The sequence below is a fragment of the Schistocerca gregaria genome, chromosome 3 (assembly GCF_023897955.1).
Source record: "Schistocerca gregaria isolate iqSchGreg1 chromosome 3, iqSchGreg1.2, whole genome shotgun sequence".
Classification (NCBI taxonomy): Eukaryota; Metazoa; Arthropoda; class Insecta; order Orthoptera; family Acrididae; genus Schistocerca; species Schistocerca gregaria.
In genome coordinates this window covers 755,050,351-755,069,780 of record NC_064922.1, presented here as the reverse complement: position 1 = coordinate 755,069,780, position 19,430 = coordinate 755,050,351, and the positions used below count along the sequence as shown (strand labels likewise).

The 19,430-nt window shown below is 44.7% G+C and overlaps 1 protein-coding gene across 1 annotated transcript in view; it reads right to left on the bottom strand.

Moving 5' to 3' along the window:
* The window catches only part of LOC126354054 (heparanase-like), a 300,990-nt gene that overhangs the window by 157,726 nt on the left and 123,834 nt on the right, over nt 1-19,430 (bottom strand). Inside the window, exon 3 of the mRNA XM_050003411.1 lies at nt 5,296-5,466. Within this exon, the coding sequence (XP_049859368.1) occupies nt 5,296-5,466 (171 nt within the window). The remainder of the gene's footprint in view (nt 1-5,295; nt 5,467-19,430) is intronic.

The window sequence follows — 19,430 nt, the reverse complement described above, 5'->3', positions numbered from 1 at the left end:
GCCAGTATGGGAGGGCACCACTGGCAAGAAACAAGCATGATGAGATGGTTCAAACTTTAAAGTGGTCAGAAGTGTCAAAGATCTTCTTCGAAGTGTGTGTGTCCCTCTGTGCCCCATGCACCAGTTGATCAACTGCATGTCACTTTTTAATGCAGCCCCCAAAAGTCAATTTGCCATGCAACATGCAAATTGCAGGAAGTAACATCAACTGTGGATGGGTTTTGATGGTTCCATCACACAGAATGATTCCTGCCTCTATGTTATTAGACTTATTTTTATGGGATTACATCATGGATAGTGTGTACACAACACCAGTCAATGATATTGCCTCCCTTCATGCATGAATCTGTCAGTCTGAACTTGTGATGATGCAATGCTTACCTGCACACAGGCAGAAATCTAATATTACCTCGATGTTCTACAAGTAATGAGCAAGGCACACACTGAAATTCCTGTGTATCAGAAAAGAGAGAGAGAGAGAAAAAAAACAGACCTGCTAAATGCCATACAACAAACCATGATGCTCTCTCTCTCTCTATTAGTTTCCAAGTTATGATTTTCTGAAACAAAGTGAGATCAGATGGACACCCTATATAGCGGCATGTCACAGATGATTCTTTATTATATGAGGTGTGTTCAATAAGTAATGCAACACATTATCTTTTTGAAAGCAAGTTGGTTTTACTCAGGATTCCAATTCGCCATGTTACTCCCCACCCTTTTCACTGCAAAATTCTATTTTTTAACATAATTTCTGTTCAGTGCCTCAGCCTTATGCCACCTTACTGGAAGGGCCTGTATGCTTGCATGATTCCACTCTTCTGGTCAACTGTGGTCCTGAAAAGGACCAAGATGATGTTTCTGGTGTGAAAGTATCAGCTGCCAGAGAAATCTGACGCCCAGTGTATGCCCAATTGCAAGTCTTATCTTGGTCGGAAATCATTGCAATCTTCGCGGAGGCTCCATTCATGTACCCCAGGGTGATAGCTCTTCTGAAACCCGGAAAGGAAGGAAATCATCCCAAGAATTTCAGACCAGTTAACCTTTTGAGTCACCTTTATAAGCTGTTCGAACGTATGATTCTGAATAGAATCCTACCAGTAATAGACCCTCTTCTCATACCCAAACAAGCAGGATTTCGACCAAACAGAAGCTGCACAGGGCAACTTTTGAATCTCACTCAGTTTATAGAGGATGGTTTTGAAACCCATCAAGTAATGGGCATGGTCTTCATGGATCTCACCGCAACGTATGATACTGTCCTTCATCAGTTACTCCATACAAAACTATACAATATGATCAACAACGCCCACCTCGTTACACTACTCAGCACCCTCCTCCAAAACCGCAGGTTTTTTGTTGAATTTCAAGGACAATGCAGTCGCTGGAGAGCGCAGAAAAATGGTCTGCCTCAGGGAAGCGTCTTGGCTCCACTTCTCTTCAACATCTATACCAACGACCAGCCAATGACCCTAATGCTTATATGCACATGACCTAGCCCATGCTACGCAGAGCTCATGCTTTGAAAGAGTGGAAAGAAACCTGACAACAGCACTTAGAACACTGTCAAGCTACTACAATCGGAACCAACTCAAACCAAACCCTTCGAAGACACAAGTGTGGGCCTTTCATTTAGGGAACAGGGGAGCTAATCGTTAGCTACATATTGCATGGTAAGGCATCCAACTCCAGCATCATCACGCACCTAAATACTTGGGAGTCACTCTCAAGAGAACTCTGACATTCAAAATTCACTGCAAGAACACGAAAATGAAAATCTCCGCTCGAAACAACCTAATTCGTAAACTAGCGGGGACACAGTGGGGATCACATCCAAAAAACTATTCGCTGTTCTGCAATGGCACTGTGCTTTTCTAGTGCTGAATATGCTTCTCCAGTCTGGTACAAGTCATCTCATGCCATACAAGTAGACATTGCTCTCAACGAAACCTGCAGGTTGATCACAGGTTGCTTAAGACCTACCCCAACTGGTAAGCTCTACTGCCTGGCTGGAATAGCGCCACCATGGATACGCAGAACAGTGGCTGCCAACAAGGAGAGACTGAAAGTGGAACAGGACAGTGCCCATCCACTGCACGGACATAATCCACCACAGCAACGGCTGAGATCGCGAAAGAGCTTCCTGAGAACATGCGAGAAGCTCTCATTTCACCAGAGAAGGCAAGGCTGGAGTTATGGAAGAAGTCAACGCCTCACCTGCAGACGCCAGAAGCAGAAGAACTACCACCTGGACACAATGAGAGGTGGCTGGTGTGGAAATCTTTAAACAGACTACGATCAGGAGTTGGACGATCCAGAGACAACCTGAAGAGATGGGGCTTCATAACAGAAGATATGTCCTGTGATTTTGGACAAGAGCAACCCACAAGCCACATGCTCCGGTGTGTTTTCTGTCCTACATCCTGCATGAAGATTGATCTCCTGCAAGCCACTCCAAGTGCCTTGGAGGTTGCAAATACTGGGCACATGTAATGTAAATACAATCTGTGTGTGTGTCTATATATATATATATATATATATATATATATATATATATATATATATATATATATATATATATATATATATATATATATATATATATATATATTGATGTGTATGGCTACTGTAAATTTGTATGTTTCTGAATAGAGAATAATAAAAAACTCTACTGGTTTGAACTGATGAACCCACGTTTCATCACCTTTGATGATATTCAACAAAAAATTGTCACTAACAGCCTCATAATGCACAAGCTATTGTGCATGGATGGTTCTTCATTGCTCTTTATGGTCTTCTGTAAGGGATCAAGGAACCCAGCAGGCACACATCTTTGAGTACTCCAACTGGTGAATGAGTGTGTCACCATTACCAACAGAGATGTCCAGTTGTGTACTGAAACATTTGATTTTGATCTGTCAATCGCCTCGAATGAGGGTGTCCTTACGTTGCAACATTCCAGGAGTCACGGTTGTGTGCAGCGGCATGTGGGAGATAGGACAGGTTTACGCGACCTTGTTATGACAATGACAGATGCCTTCCCCAAAGTCTCACTGGGCTTTTGTTCACTGTCAGGTCTCTGTAGACATTCTGCAAGCGCCTATGAATATCTGTGATGCTCTGGTTTTGCGCCAAAAGAAACTCAATAACAGCACTCTGCTTGGGACGCATGTCCACTACTTGTGCCATTTTAAAGGCTATGTGTAGGGTCGTCACCTGTTCGAACTTATGAAATTATAGGGGAGGAAGTGGGAATGTTCCACAAAGTCACATAACAAATTCCACATGTTTTTTCATCTGAAATTGGCTGAGGAAAAAAAATTATTTATTGACTGCCCCTTACAGATGTCAATACACAATTGCATATGTTTCATATGTACATCAAATATAGGAAATCTATAAGCTGGTGAGCTAATCACAGGAGGTGTGTATGCAGAGGGCAGACTGGTTCAGTATTCCTGCAAGAACTCTGCATGAGGAAGATCTGTTTGTACCTCCAGAGGAGGAGTGAATGTTTCATGTGAAAAAGGAGAACATTCAAGTGTAAGTACTTCTTTGGAGGAGGACATTATTCCACCAAGCTGTATTTTAAATTACTTTATTTGCACTACTAGCTTCAGGCACAGCCCATTCTCAAGTGTATCTGTAGCATTAGATATGGATACATCCTCCTCCTCTTGCCAGAAAATTCATGCCATGTGTATTCATGCATAGCATCATTGTCAATTTGCATCATCTTGTAATGCACAGGTATAAAACACACTTCTTCCTGGAAGTGACAAGATGTATGACTGTGTGCGGACCACACATTCACATCTGTTGCTATAGATGCACTCAAGAATGGGTTGTGCTCAAAACTAGTAGTGCAAATAAAATAATTCAAAAAACAGCCTGGTGGAATAACGTTCTTTTCCAAATTTATTGAGGCTGTAGAGCCCAACCAGAAGAAAATGAGTTAAGTATTGCTGTTTGTTGGTTGGCTAGATGTGTACTGATATGTGTATGTGGTTTACATTGAGGTTGATGTCAACACCAAGAAAAATGGCATGAACTTTAGAAATGAATCCTGTGAAAATGACATAAGATATTCAAAGAATTCCAACAGCTCATTTCACCATAGGTCCATGTGATAAAAAATATCAATAATGTATTGAAACCATTCAAAGTTATATGAGGATTCCAAGAAAACCTCCTTCAAGCAGAACATGCAAAGGGTTGACACAGTGGGGAGCTACCCTGGATCCCATTGCCATGCTATTATTCTCTTTTATGTTATAAAATACTTTCCAGTAAGTACATGGCTGATAAAAGTAAGCAGAAATGATGTTATAAGTTTGCTATCAGGAAGGCACTGGTTGATGCTGTCTTCAGCAAATGACAAAAGTTCAGTGTGGAAGGAGATAGCACTAACGGTGAACAGCAAGGTGTGTGGTGGGAGTGGTACAGGTGTCAATTTCAAGCAATTCAGCAAATGCCTTTAATATATGAGGGGAATTTTAGTGCAGTAGGTTGCAGATATTGATCCACTTTGGAGCTATGGGATAACGTGGGTGGCCTGAGTTTGAGAATTATTGGAAGAAGGCAGAAGATGGGAGTATATGATTTGGGTGGATTGTGAAGATAGAAGATGAGAGTGTTTGGTTTCAGTGGAGTAAAATGATCAGTGGGTTCAGATGAGTGACACTGGGAGACTTTTGAGTTTTATGATGTGATTGTAGATCAGTTGGGACCCTGACAATATAAGGAGCAGTCAAATGAAAATCCCACTGTGAGACAAGACAGTCAGTGCCTTAATGGCCATCAATTTGCTTCAGATGAAGAGATGCGTGCCTAGGTGAAATCAATGTTCTGTAGGCAACTGCAAACATTTTTCATGAACATACTGACTGTCTTCTCTCACAGCGAGATAAATGTATTAACAGTGGCAGCAATTGCTTTTGAAATAACAAACAATTTACTTGCTTTTTCCACTTGCCTCATTTTCATTTGACCAAACAAAATTACTTCTGAGATCACAGAAATAAGAAAAGGAACTGATGTTCAAAGGTTTATGCCTTACTAGTGCCATTCTGGGGCATCAGAAGTAGTGATGTAGATAATGAAACACAAACGACAACTGAATACTTTCATTCAGCCTTTGTTACAGTCAATCAGTTTTACTAGTTTTAAGAGTTGCTAATACTGTAATGTACTCTGCTCTTCACATTCTTATTCCTACATTGGCAGTTAGCTATTGCAGTACTCAATATACACTATAATGTGCAGTAATAAGTTAAATGATATAAGAAGAGATACCATTTCCAAGTTGCCATGAAACATTGCAAGCAAAACCTGTTGATACAGTCAACAACTTCTTTGCATTTGTACTGTCCCACGTGTTGTTATGCCTCAACAACACATTCAGGTCAAACAACAGCCCCAGATCTGTTTCTTGAACAAAACGGTTCACTGTCAACCAGTCTTCCACTGTAACAGAAAGAAAGTTCATAAACATATACAAATATATGCTATCATTTATGGAATTTTGCTATTTCTACACATTATGTAGAAATAAGAATGAGGATACATTATGCAAAGTGTGGTGGTGGTGGTTGTTGGGATGTTTGAGGGGGACTAAACAGCTAAGGTCATCAGTCCCCCATTCCAAAAACAGGCGAGACGAAAATGTGCAGAGCAGGTAAAACCCCAAGGGGGAGAAGACTCCCCCCCCCCCAGTCACTGAAAGAATACAAATGCGGCAACGAACACTACAGACAAGAAGAGGACAGATGAACACCAGACAGAAAGAAACAGAAGAAAAGAAGAGTGCCGGAGACTGGTTGACTGACCACGAGAACAAAAAAAAGGGAAAGAGCCAACCATCCGACTACACACTAAAGTCTGCAACCAATGATGAGAGACTCGAGGACAAGAGACACAGAAAGGGAAAGGTGCAAAACCTCCCTAAATGGAACTATAAAAAGGACTACCATGGATAAAATTTAAAATATCGTCAGCCATGGAGGCATCGTCGCATAAAACCAAAGGCAAAGTGCCCGGGAGATTAAAAGACTGCTGGAGGGTATGCAGTCGGGGACACTCCAACAAAATGTGGGCGACCGTCAGCCGGGACCCACACCGACACAGAGGGGGATCATCCCGACACAAAAAATAGCCATGCGTCAGGTAGGTATGGCCGATGCGGAGCCGACACAGGACGACAGAGTCCCTGCGAGAAGCCCGCAGGGAGGACCGCCACACATCGGACGTCTCCTTAACAGCCCGCAGTTTATTCGGCGATGTCAGGCTACGCCACTCATCATGCCACATCCCAAGCACCTTACGGCACAACAACAGCTGCAGATCACAAGCCGGGAGGCGAATCTCCAAAGCGGGGGCGTCGATCACCCCTTTGGCCAGCCTGTCGACACGTTCATTCCCTGGGATGCCAACGTGACCTGGCGTCCAAACAAAGACCACCGAACAACCAGAGCGGGTCAGGGCAAAAACAGACTCCTGAATAAAGGATACCAGAGGAGAAGAGGTATAGCAGCGGTCGATAGCCTGGAGGCTGCTCAGAGAGTCACAGCAGATGACAATGGATGTACCTGAGCAGGAACACACATGCTCAAGAGTGCGCAATATGGCCACCAGCTCTGCAGTAAAAATACTGCACCCAGATGGCAAGGAGCGCTGTTCAACATGGGCAGCGTGAGCAAAAGCGTAGGCAGTACGTTCATCAACCAGGGAACAATCAATGTAGACAGTCTCACAGCCTGAAAATGAGGCGAGTTGCGCAAGAAAACGGCGACGGAGTGCCACAGGCGGGACCAAGTCCTTGGGTCCCCGTGCCAAGTCTAGACGGATGAATGGCCGGGGCATACACCAGGGAGGCATGGGTGCACGGACCCGGAAGGGAGGCAGAAGAGGGAATGACCCCAGTTCCGACAGTAGGGACTGGACGCGGACAGCAATGGAAAGCCCAGACCTAGGTCGCCGTTCGAGCAGAGGGAGGACCATGGCAGGGAAAAGCAGGCGATGATTGGGATGGCCCGGCGAGCAATGCACATGGACAGCATAGTCGGCGAGCAGTCGGTGGCGGCAAATCCGCAGCGGGGGAACCCCGGCCTCCACCAGTAGACTATCCACGGGGCTCATACGGAAAGCGCCAGTTGCAAGCCGAACCCCACAGTGGTGTATGGGGGTCCAACAATGTCAACACTGAGGATGATGCAGACCCATAGGCCAGGCTCCCATAATCAAGCCTGGACTGCACAAGGGCTCTGTACAATCACAACAGCGTGCAGCGATCTGCACCCCAAGACGCGTGGCTCAGGCAGCGGAGGGCGTTGAGGTGCTGCCAGCACTTTTGCTTCAGCTGAGTAATATGAGGAACCCATGTGAGCCGGGCATCAAAGACGAGTCCTAAGAAGCGGCTAGTGTCCACCGCTTTAAGTAGGTGGCCGTCGAGGTAAAGTTCAGGATGAGGGTGGACCGTCCGACGCCTGCAGAAGTGCATAACTCGAGTCTTGGCTGCAGAGAATTGAAAACCATGAGTCAGAGCCCATGATGCTGCCTTGCGAATGGCTACTTGCAGCCTGCGTTCGGCAACTCCTGTAGTCGTTGAACTAAATGAGATGTAGAAGTCGTCGGCATACAAAGAAGGAGACACCGATGACCCCACGGCTGCAGCCAGACCATTAATGGCTACTAGAAATAAGGAGACGCTCAACACCGAGCCCTGCGGGACCCTATTTTCCTGTATATAAGATGAACTAGAGGCGACACCGACTTGCACCCGGAAAGAGTGGCGCAATAATAAGTTTTGACGAAAAGCTGGGAGCTGACCACGAAGACCCCACTCATGAAACGTAGCAAGGATGTGATATCTCCATGTGGTGTCATATGCCTTCCGCAGATCAAAAAATACAGCAACGAGATGCTGATGGCGGGCAAAGGCGGTACGGATAGCAGATTCCAGCTGACCCAATTGGCTGCAGCAGACCGGCCCCGACAGAAGCCACCCTGGGATGGAGGGAGGAGACTGTGCGACTCAAGGAGCCAACACAAACGCCACCCCACCATACGTTCGAGCAATTTGCACAAAACGTTGGTGAGGGTAATGGGATGATAGGTGCCCACCGCCAGAGGGTCCGCACTGGGCTTCAAGATGGGGACAATAACAGCCTCTCGCCATTGTGACGGGAACACGCCCTCGCTCCAAATGCGGTTAAAGATGGTGAGGATGTCTCTCTGGCAGTCCCTGGAAACATGCTTCAGCATCTGCGCGTGGATACAGTCTGGTCCTGGTGCTGTATCAGGGCAATTGGCGAGGGCAGTGAGGAATTCCCTCTCGCTGAAAGGAGCATTGTATTTTTCAGAACGACATGTGCGGAATGATAACAGCGTCCGCTCGGCTCGCTCCTTGAGAGAGCGAAAGGTGGGGGGTCAGTTGCAGTCGCAGAGCTCATAGCAAAGTGCGCAGCAAGGTGGTCAGCAATGGCGGAAGCGTCCATGCAGACAGCGCCATCCAGGGAGATTCCAGGGACACCCCATAGGGGTCTGGTATCCATAAATCCGGGACCACACGAGCGAGGGGGAGACACGGGAGCCCAAGTATGAGACATACCTCTCCTAGCACTCCTGCTTACGCCGTGCGATAAGACGACGCCAAGTCACGGAGCCTCTTAAAGGCAATGAGGGTCTCCAGAGACGGGTGCCGCGTATGACGCAGGACAGCCCACCTACGGTCGCGAATAGCCTCAGCAATCTCCGGCGACCAACAGGGGACAGCCTTCCTCCGAGGGAGTCCAGAAGAGTGGGGGATGGCAGCCTTGGCCGCAGAAATGATTGACGTGGTCAAGACACGGACCACCTCGTCAATGTCACCCTGTGGGGGAGACTCAATGGTGGCAGTGGAAGTCAAAGCTGGCCAGTCAGCCCTGTTGAGAGCCAAGCGGGGCAGGCGCCCAGAAGAATGACACTGGAGCAGTGCCAAATAGATGGGAAAATGGTCACTACCACACAGGTCAGGATGCACTCTCCAGTGGAGGGATGGGACAAGTCCAGGGCTGCAAAGAGAGAGATCGATGGCCGAGAACGAGCCATGGGCCACACTGAAATGGGTGGGAGCACCAGTGTTCAAGAGGCTAAGGTCGAGCTGAGCCAACACATTCTCCACGGCACGACCGCGGTCATCGGAGACAGTCCCACCCCATAGAGGGTTGTGGGCATTGAAATCGCCCAGAAGCAGTAATGGTGGCGGGAGTTGAGCCAGCAGCGCAGCCACGACATGTCGAGGTAGCTCCCCATCCGGAGGAATGTAAACAGAGCAAACAGTAATAGCCGGCGAGAGCTCGACCCTGACAGCGATGTCCTCTAAAGGCATCAGAAGGGTACGAGCGAGCTACAGACAGAGTGATGAAAAAAGAGGCAAACTCCACCTGACGCTCGTTGACAGGCAGCGCGGTTCTTATAGTATCCCCGATAACCACGAAGGGTAGGAGAAGAAACGGAGGAAGGGAGAGCCCCAAGGAACCCCTTCTGCGAGAGAGAGACCGGCAGAGGCAACGCCGGCGGAGGAGGATCAAGCCCCCCGGTTTTTGAGCAGATGTCACTCCCGAAGTATGCGTGAGGGGAGTGACAGAAGAGGGTTTGCCCCCAACTGCTAAGGGGGCAACAGAGGAAGGTTTGCCCCCAGCTGCTAAGGGGGCAACAGAGGAAGGCTTGCCCCCAGACACTAGGGGGGGGGGGGGGGGGGGGGGGCAGACAGAGATGCACGGCCTCGAGGGCCCACTGAAGGCGGCACAGGTGAGGCGACAACTGCCGCCCGCGACGGCGACGATAATGTGGCTGCAGCATAAGATGTTCGAAGGGGGACAGGATACAACCTTTCAAATTTCAATTTAGCCTCTCGATAAGTAAGCCGGTACAGGGTCTTAAATTCCATATTTTCTGCTCCTTCTTAACAACGGGGCAATCCGGCGAGCATGAAGAGTGGTGTTCCCCACAGTTGACACATACAGGTGGAGGCGCACATGGAGAATCGGGATGAGAGGGGCGTCCGCAATCTCGACATGTGGCGCTGGATGGGCAACGGGAGGACATATGTCCAAACTTCCAGCACTGGAAGCACCGCATCGGGGGAGGGACGTATGCCTTGACGTCTCAATGGTAAACCATTACCTTGTCCTTCTCGGGCAATACAGCAACCTCGAAGGCCAAGATAAAGGCACCGGTGGCCACCCTGTTAGTCTTTGGTCCTTTATGTACACGACGGACAAAATGCACACCACCTCGTTCCAAGTCAGTTCTCAGCTCGCCGTCGGATTGTAACAATAGGTCACGATGGTAAATAATCCCCTGGACCACATTTAAGCTACTGTGGGGAGTGACAGTAACAGGGACGTCACCCAGCTTATCACACAAGAGCAACGCCCATGACTGGGCTGGGGAGGATGTCTTGACGAGGATGGACCCATTCCTCATTTTAGACAACCCCGCCACTTCCCCAAACTTATCCTCCAGGTGTTCCACAAAAAACAGAGGCTTCGTCGTAAGAAAGGAGTCACCATCAGTCCTGCTGCAGACAAGGTATTGCGGTACGTAAGGCTCTGGCTTGGCACTAGATCTGCGTCCCTCGCACGGCGCAGCCAATGAGGGGAATGACTGAGGGTCATATTGCACAGCATCAAATTCAATTCTGCCTCGCTTAGAGACGCTGGTGGCCGTGCGACCACCAGCTTGGTGCGATTTATTGCGCTTCACTGCGCCACATCCGCCCAGATGCCACCTACTCCGAAGGAGGGCTCTCCCCAAGGGCGCCACCCAGCCAAAGCAACGGGTACCTGGCTGATATCCCGTTGCCCGGAGTCCCCGTGCCCCAGACAAGATGGGTACATACTCCTTGGCACGCATGGGGAGGAAACAGCTCTGGCAACTGTAGTGTGATCCCTGCGTGGTCAGGGGGCTACTACCAAGAGGGCACATGGCGACCCCACCACAATGGACTGGCTACCGTGCTGGATTTTAGGTGTTGAAAGGGTCCACAGTTGTCGTGGGCGCTAAGAAGGGGATTGCGCACAAGATGAGAAGGAGGCAACCCAGAAGACATTGGGTGTAAATCCCGTCACACGCCAAGAGGTAGCATGCAAGATGGTGGTGCATGATGGACCAAAAGAAAAATGCAGTTTACCCAACAGAGACAGAAGGGTGCTCTGATTTCTGGCCAAATCTTGCAAGAAAAAGCTTTGTTTTTCAGAAACCAGCTGCAGGAAGCAGATGAAAATTTGGCTGCTAGTGTGGGCTGGCTCAACAAGTGGAAGAAGAGGTATGGAGTGTGTCAACTAGATGTGTGTGGAGAAAAACTCTCTGGTGATGCTCAGGCCATTTCAAAATTTATCGTAGAGTTTACAAAAATCATAACTGACGAAAATTTGTCTAATGAACAAATATATAACTGTGAGGAAACTGGGCAAAATTTTAAAATGTTACCAGCAAGAACACTTGCTTCTTGTGAAGAAAAAAGTGCTCCTGGGCACTAAAAAAAGCAAAGAGCGCCTCAGTTATGGCAGCTTCAAATGCAACTGGAAACCACAAACTAAAACTAGTTGTGATTGAGAAGTCGGCCAAGCCAAGAGCATTCAAGAATGTATCCATCTCGGCTCTTCCGGTTGGCTATACACATCAGAATAGTGCCTGGATGAATTAGGAAATCTTCAAGAACTGGTTTTTTAACTCATTTGTACCTGACTGCAAGAATTTTTTTAAAAGAAAGGGGACTGCCGTGCAAAGCAATTTTGCTCATGGCTAACGCATCCTGACTTCCAAGTGCAGAAGAACTGCAGTGCGACAGTATCCACACCTTGTTTTTTCCACCAAACATTACCTGTCTCATTCAGCCCATGGATCAGGGTGTCCTGGAATGTCAAAAAGAGAGAGAGAGAGAGACAGAGACAGAGAGAGAGAGAGAGAGAGAGAGAGAGAGAGAGAGAGAGAGAGAGTAGCGACGGCGATTTCTACAGTCAATCCTGCATTCTGAAGGCAATGAAAGCATTGTAGGAGCTTTGAAGAAAGTGACTTTGAAGGACGCCATGTACTGGATTAGCGAATCTTGGAGTGAAATGAAGTCAGACACAATTTCTAAGTCATGGAGGAAATTTCTACAGGAAAGTATGCCAGACACAGAAACTGAAGATTTAGCAGATGAGGACGATCAACCATTGTGTAATTTAATCAGAAGATTGCCAGGGTGTGAAGAGGCAGAAGAGGTGAAAGTAGGTGAGTGGATAAATTCGGACGAATAGTTGGAAGTGATAGACTCTTCTATAATTGACATGGTTAACATTCCATCACAGTGTGAGAGTGATGAGGATGACGAGGCAGAGGCTGCACTGATGATGAGTCACACCGATGGCTACGCTGCTCTTGAGGATGCCATATACTATGTAGAACAACAGCCTGAGGCAAAACCAACTGGCCTACTGCTCCTGAGATGGTGGCGTGACATTGCCGCGAGGAAACATTGCAGCTTCGCCAAACAAAAGACACTTTACTATTACTTGTGTAAATAAATAATAATAATAATAATTATTATTATTATTCTGCCAATGAAAATGCATGTGTAAATACTTTTATTTTAATAAAGTTCATATTTTGACCTGTATTACTTACAATATCACAATATTTCTTTTTCCCATTTAAATTTCGATAGTTCGAGGTGGTTCCGGTCCCATTCACCTCGAATTATCGAGACTCTACTGTATCTGAAACACAGGACTATCCTTTTTGAAAGTTGTGCAGGCACTTGGCACTCATGGGCTATTGTATTAAAAAAAAAGAGACGAAAACTGCAGACTTAATCAAATAAGTGGATAGAAACAGTAGATTAGTGAATAATGTCATGAAAAGAATGAAAGATAAAGACATAAAAGTTCCTGAAAAGATAAGTAAATGATAGAAATATATCTGGTTAGTCCATGCAATACAAAATTAAATGAAAGAGTGAGGGGTCATCTGATTCTTACTAATGCCCAAAATCCTGCTGAATATTGTTACACATGGTTATGAGACAAGTCACAATTACAGTTTTTATGAATATTCTAATTAACTCATAATACATAAAACAACAGTTATATTTATAGAATAAACTAAATCGACAATAAACTTACAGTACATAATAAAATATTCAGCTTGTTATTTTGACATTCATAAATTCTTTTACTGTAAGAAAAAGCAGCTCTTCTGACTCTCTCCCACTTTCGCAATGGGAAAGGCCAAAAATATAAATGAGGTTACAAGAACAATCGAGGACAACATTTTAACTGATCACGCTATACTGACCAGAGAGGGTACAGCAAGCAGGTGCACAATACACTGCAAACTGGTGACAATAACCAGTGCAGAAATTGGCAAGGACAAAACACAGACAGACAAGCAAACAATCCACCAACAGATGATTATAGTCTCCACAACCACAATTATGTTTCCAGTAGTGGGCATGGCCATCGAGATTTTGAATCAAGAGCTGCCAAGACAGCAATTGTAAGAACCAAATCCACAACATACACTTAGTTGACATCATCTCAAATGAGGTGATCAGTAGCCCAGTCAGTCAGGAAAACTTAAGCAAGTCTCAATAAGTCCCCGTCTGATGACCAATGAAGGGGGTGGGGGCATAAAGCTAATTAAAAACTGTTTTATTACATATGATCAGAGTGGAGATACCAAAGATGAATTGTGCCAGGAAGATACCACTAACCACAAAAGGGAAGGTGAGAAAACAGTGTAAGCAACAGTTAATGCTCAAAAATTCAACTTAAATGTACTTATGGTACTAGATGCTGGTGCCACAACTAATGTGATATCTCAGGGACAATTTTGATAAATTGCAAAAGCGAGGCTGCAGATTAACACTTCCACTTCAGAATGGCAAAATACAGACAGCAGTAGGAAGCAAGTCTAAGGGAGTCAATCTGCATGCATTAATCCCTGTTAAAATTGTTTGTTTTCTTTTCTTTTTTCAAGTTGCTTTATAGGTATAGACACTTTTCGAAAATATCAAGCACAAATTGATATAGCAAAAGAGAAACACCATTAGAATAAACAACCCAACAATCTCAGTAGATTTGGATAAAACAAACACCAGTGAAAATAGACAAGGGCACACCTCAAATATCCACATGCAATTATTTTATTCAGTTGTCATATTTTTGAAAGTATAAGAGATTGTACAGCTACCAGAAAAGGACATAAATCCTAACTTCATACACAACAAGGCAAGTAAATCTGCATGTTGGACTCAAGACCAAAAAGAGAAGCTTCAAAATCTGATAGATAAGAACACGATTTTGGGAGACACCCTGGTGTAACAAAAGGATATAAAAATAAAATGGAGGTGTACCTCCACAAAACTTTCTGCTTCTCTCCATACCCCATGCCACATTCAGGTTCTTATAGATTAGCCAATGTGAACAGTGGAAAGGACAAAGGATTCTATTCACGTAAAGATCTGTGGGAACTTGTGCACTAGGCAATGTCAGCATAGGTTAAAAACCAAAGTAAGATTTTGATTAAATGTCCATGAGCCATAGAAAGCTCTGAAGACCCTTCCCTCAATGAGTGCAAGATTTATTTTAATAATATGTGTACTCTCTAAACGTAATGGAGTAATACACCTGAGACATAAAACACATGATGTAGTGCAGAGAGGGAGACACTATGCATGTGCAGTGAGGCTAGCTTACAAGATAACAGCAAGGCTAGCTTACAAGATAACAGCCACTGTACACATGCACAGCAAAGCATAGTCCAATGCTCGGGGAAGATCAGTTTGGATTCTGTAGAAATATTGGAACACGTGAGGCAATACTGACCTTACGACTTATCTTAGAAGAAAAATTAAGGAAGGGCAAACCTATGTATCTAGCATCTATAGACTTAGAGAAAGCTTTTGACAATGTTGATTGGAATATTCTCTTTCAAATTCTGAAGGTGGCAGGGGTAAAATACAGGGAGCGAAACGCTATTTACAATTAGTACAGAAAGCAGATGGCAGATATAAGAGTCGAGGGGTATGAAAGGGAAGCAGTGGTTGGGAAGGGTGTGAGACAGAGTTGTAGTCTATCTCCCATGTTATTCAATCTGTATATTGAGCAAGCAATAAAGGAAACAAAAGAAAAGTTCGGTGTACGTATTAAAATCCATGGAGAAGAAAAAAAACTTTGAGGTTCACCAATGTCATTGTAATTCTGTCAGAGACAGCAAAGGACTTGGAAGAGCAAATGAATGGAATGGATAGTGTCTTGAAAGGAGGATATAAGATGAACATCAACAAAAGCAAAATGAGGATAATGGAATGTAGTAGAATTAAGTCGAGTGATGCTGAGGGAATTAGATTAGGAAATGAGACACTTGAAGTAGTAAAGGAGTTTTGCTATTTGGGGAACAAAGTAACTGATGATTGTCAAAGTAGAGGAGATATAAAATGTAGACTGGCAATGTCAAGGAAAGCGTTTCTGAAGAAGAAAAATCTGTTAACATTGAGTATAAATTTAAATGTTAGGAAGTCGTTTCTGAAAGTATTTGTATGGAGTGTAGCCATGTATGGAAGTGAAACGTGGACGATAAATAGCTTAGACAAGAAGAGAATAGAAGCTTTTGAAATGTGGTGCTATAGAAGAATGCTGAAGATTAGATGGGCAGATCACATAGCTAATGAGGAGGTATTGAATAGAATTGGGGAGAAGAGGAGCTTGTGGCACAACTTGACTAGAAGAAGGGATCGTTTAGTAGGGCATGTTCTGAGACATCGAAGAATCACCAATTTAGTATTGGAGGGCAGCATGGAGGGTAAAAATCGTAGAGGGAGACCAAGAGATGAATATACTAAGCAGATTCAGAAGGATGTCGTTTGCAGTAGGTACTGGGAGATGAAGAAGCATGCACAGGATAGAGTAGCATGGAGAGTTGCATCAAACCAGACTCAGGACTGAAGACCATAACAACATGAAATAGACCTAGAATAATTTTGTAATAAACTATATTTTTGTTAAACAGAAGACAGAAAAACCTATTACCTGTAGATGTGTGAAATGAAAATATATCTTCATCCATACAATGTACTTTGTCACACGATAAATAAATAAATAAATGTACAATGAAGGAAGGAATACATGAAAAGCTTTGAATAAGCGACAAAAGATAATGAGATTGTGCCCCATCTATGACAACACTTTTAATTTCATGTGGAAAAGGTAAATCAAAATGATAGCTGCACTATAAACATCAGTGGTCTTGTAACACAAGATGATCGACGAATATGGCTCTGTACTAATGGAAAATGTGTATGTGAGTATTGAAAAGGTGATGTGTTAGGCATCAAGCAACTATATGCCTAGTTTTAAGTTAGTATCAAGTTTCCTTCCAGTGAACACTGCAGGGACATGTCCTGAAATAATTTAGGAACATTATGGTTAGGTGTTAGGTACCAAATAAAAGAGCAGCACTGTAATACAAATAATTATAAGTTAATAAAAAAAGTGTGAGAATGTGTGCATATGAAAAGCTTACAGTACATCAGATGTTATAAAAGTTAAATTGAGGTCTCGTACTACCAAACCACAAGGGTCAGACCAGTTACTATAAGCTGCTGATGAGAGTATAAAGCATTTGTGTTCATGGTGCATTTGCACACTATATACAGAAGAGGCGGAGTTACACAATCCTCCCTCTCTCCTGCAGATAGCATGATAATAGAAACGTCTGGGTGGCATCACCACTGCATACACGAATCACTACCACTACCTTTGAGAACGAACGACAGTCATATAGATAAACAACGATTAACATCAATACCATCTGGTCACACGAGAAACTGTCATTGCTATGCATCACACTTAATGCGGCCAAAATCGACATGGTCTTATTGCAGGAAGTATATGTTCTTGGCTTCCAGAACATCACTCGATACATGACATGCATATCACATGCATCGGATACGGGTAGGGTTATCGCATTACTTCTCAAAGAAGGGTTAATAGCCACCGATATACATTACCAACCGAACGTCAGGAGTATGGCGCTTACGGTACAGAGGGTACACCTCATCAAAGTTTATGCACCGTCCAGTAGAAGCAAGAGGCTTGAACATACGTTGTTCTTCACTGAGGAATTAACACAATTATGCCAAGTCAGGCTAGATGATATGGTGACCAGAGGTGATTTTAGTTGTACACAATCTCCGAAGGACCTAATTCCTCAGCATTCAAAATGACCAGAACTTGGCGCAGTCATTCACAAACTCAGTTTGGTAGACACTTGGAATATCATTTATGCTTATTGTCAGGGTTTCACGCACTTTACGGAACATTCGTCTAGCATAATTGATAGGATATATACTTCCAACTCTCTCAGCGATGCGGTCACGGCACTGAGGTGTGGCCAGCTGCATTTATAGAGCACACTGATTACATTTATACCATCAAGCTTTGACGCCAACAGGTTTGGCACAGCCACAGCCTGTGGAAATTTAACACCGCTCACCTGGCTTTACCTGAATGTCAAGTGGGCGTGGGAGACTGTGTCTATGATTACAAGGAGCATATACATCTGCTCTACAGTGGCGGCTGGGTTGTGCCAAGCTGAGCCTTCAACGTACCTTGAAGACTTTTAGAAGGGAAGCTGCAGCATGGAGGTGCGGCACTACAGAGTTCTACTACGCCATCCTCAGGTAGTGTTGTGTTATGCCCCATCACCAGACCACCAGATGACTCTCAACTGAGCAAAAGTGAAGACTTTGAAGTTGACACATCAACAGCTGAAAGGGACCATCTTTCGTACATGACAAACAGTCAGAATCGCCAACAAATTGTCCTCTGTGTACCATATAGCCATGGAAAGAAAGTGCAGAGGCAGGACATTGACCCACAAGGTGGCGACAGAAAATGGCGGCCGTCATGTCACGTAAAGAGACGTAAGCATGGCTCCTTTACCCATTATTCTCACCTGTAAGCAGAGATGAGATCTGATCCAGAGATCATTACTGCTGTCGCTGGTTTGATGCACGCTACAGTTACTCCGGAGCTCCAACCCAACAGAAACTGCTAGAACTGGTAACTGAAGAAGAAGTGTTGGATGCCATAGGAAAACGAACACCCAATAAGCCACCAATAAACCCTGCAGTTTCATAGGACATTCCAGAGACTATTGGTGTCCTATTGGACTACTGCATGGCAAGAGCTCATGACACCAGAGGTGCAACTTCTGGCTGCATTTGTCAGAGGTGCCACTTCTGGCTGCATTTGTGGAAGATATCATCTTCCCAATCCATCAACCTTGCAGAGGTTCACGTATTACACACTAATGACCATTAATTTTGTTAAACTGTGATACGGAAATCTTCACACATCTACTGGCAGCTCGAATTCGACATAAGACATCTTATGTCCTATCAGTGGATTAGGCATCAATGGGTGGGATGCATTATATCCGCTCCACCCTGTGGCACAACAGGGACCTGATTGCCCTCGCTAAGGTGCATCTTGTACCAAGAGATCTGGCTGCGAGAGGCTACAGTCAAGCATTTGATCATGACAGTCATATGTACTTAACTGCTATTCTTCAGAATGTGTGTTACCCAGGCACTTTTGTAGAGGTGGTGCTCTGTCTCCTATGTGGCAAAACATCGAAAGTGCTTGTCAACAGTAGATTGTCGAACACCTTGCAAATTCGCCACACTGTTAGACAGGGATCCCCATTATCAACAATACTGTACACTTTAGCATTAGAACCTTTGTTGTGCGGGCTGTGATGCCGCCTCATGGGTTTGTCTCTTGGTGGCTTCAATTTTAGGTGCACTGTGTATGCAGATGATCTAATGTTAATACTTTGTGATGAACATGATGTTTGCAAGGCCTTGGATTGGTTAGACACTTATGGTGAAGCTTGGAGGAGCCACAAAAATGTACAAAAATCAGTGGCTTTGAATATTGGCACTAGGATGACACCTGCAAGTGTTGCCCCACTCAGACTGTGCGATAAAATCTTCTGGCTTCATATTGACTGCACAGACAACATCTCACACACAACGACCACTAATTATCGAAGCCTCTTGCAATACATCTCTGCTGGACTTGTGAATCATCATCTTCATGCATTAGACCTTCAACAATGGACCGAATTTGTTGATGTCTATCAGGCATCACAAATTCCGCATGGATTGCAAACACTACTGATGCCTAACACATAACTCAGAGCATGGTAGTGGCATTTGGTTCCTCTGTCAGTGCTCGAATGATATTTAAGGTTTAATACAACTCCCTCACTCTTCCTAAAGAATAGGGCAGATTTGGCCTTGTCAGTGTTCACAATCGAGCAGTGTGTCTATATTTTACTATGCACCTCAAGCTTTGCTGACGATGGAGGCTCGGCACCATATTCTCTTGAGCCTCCAG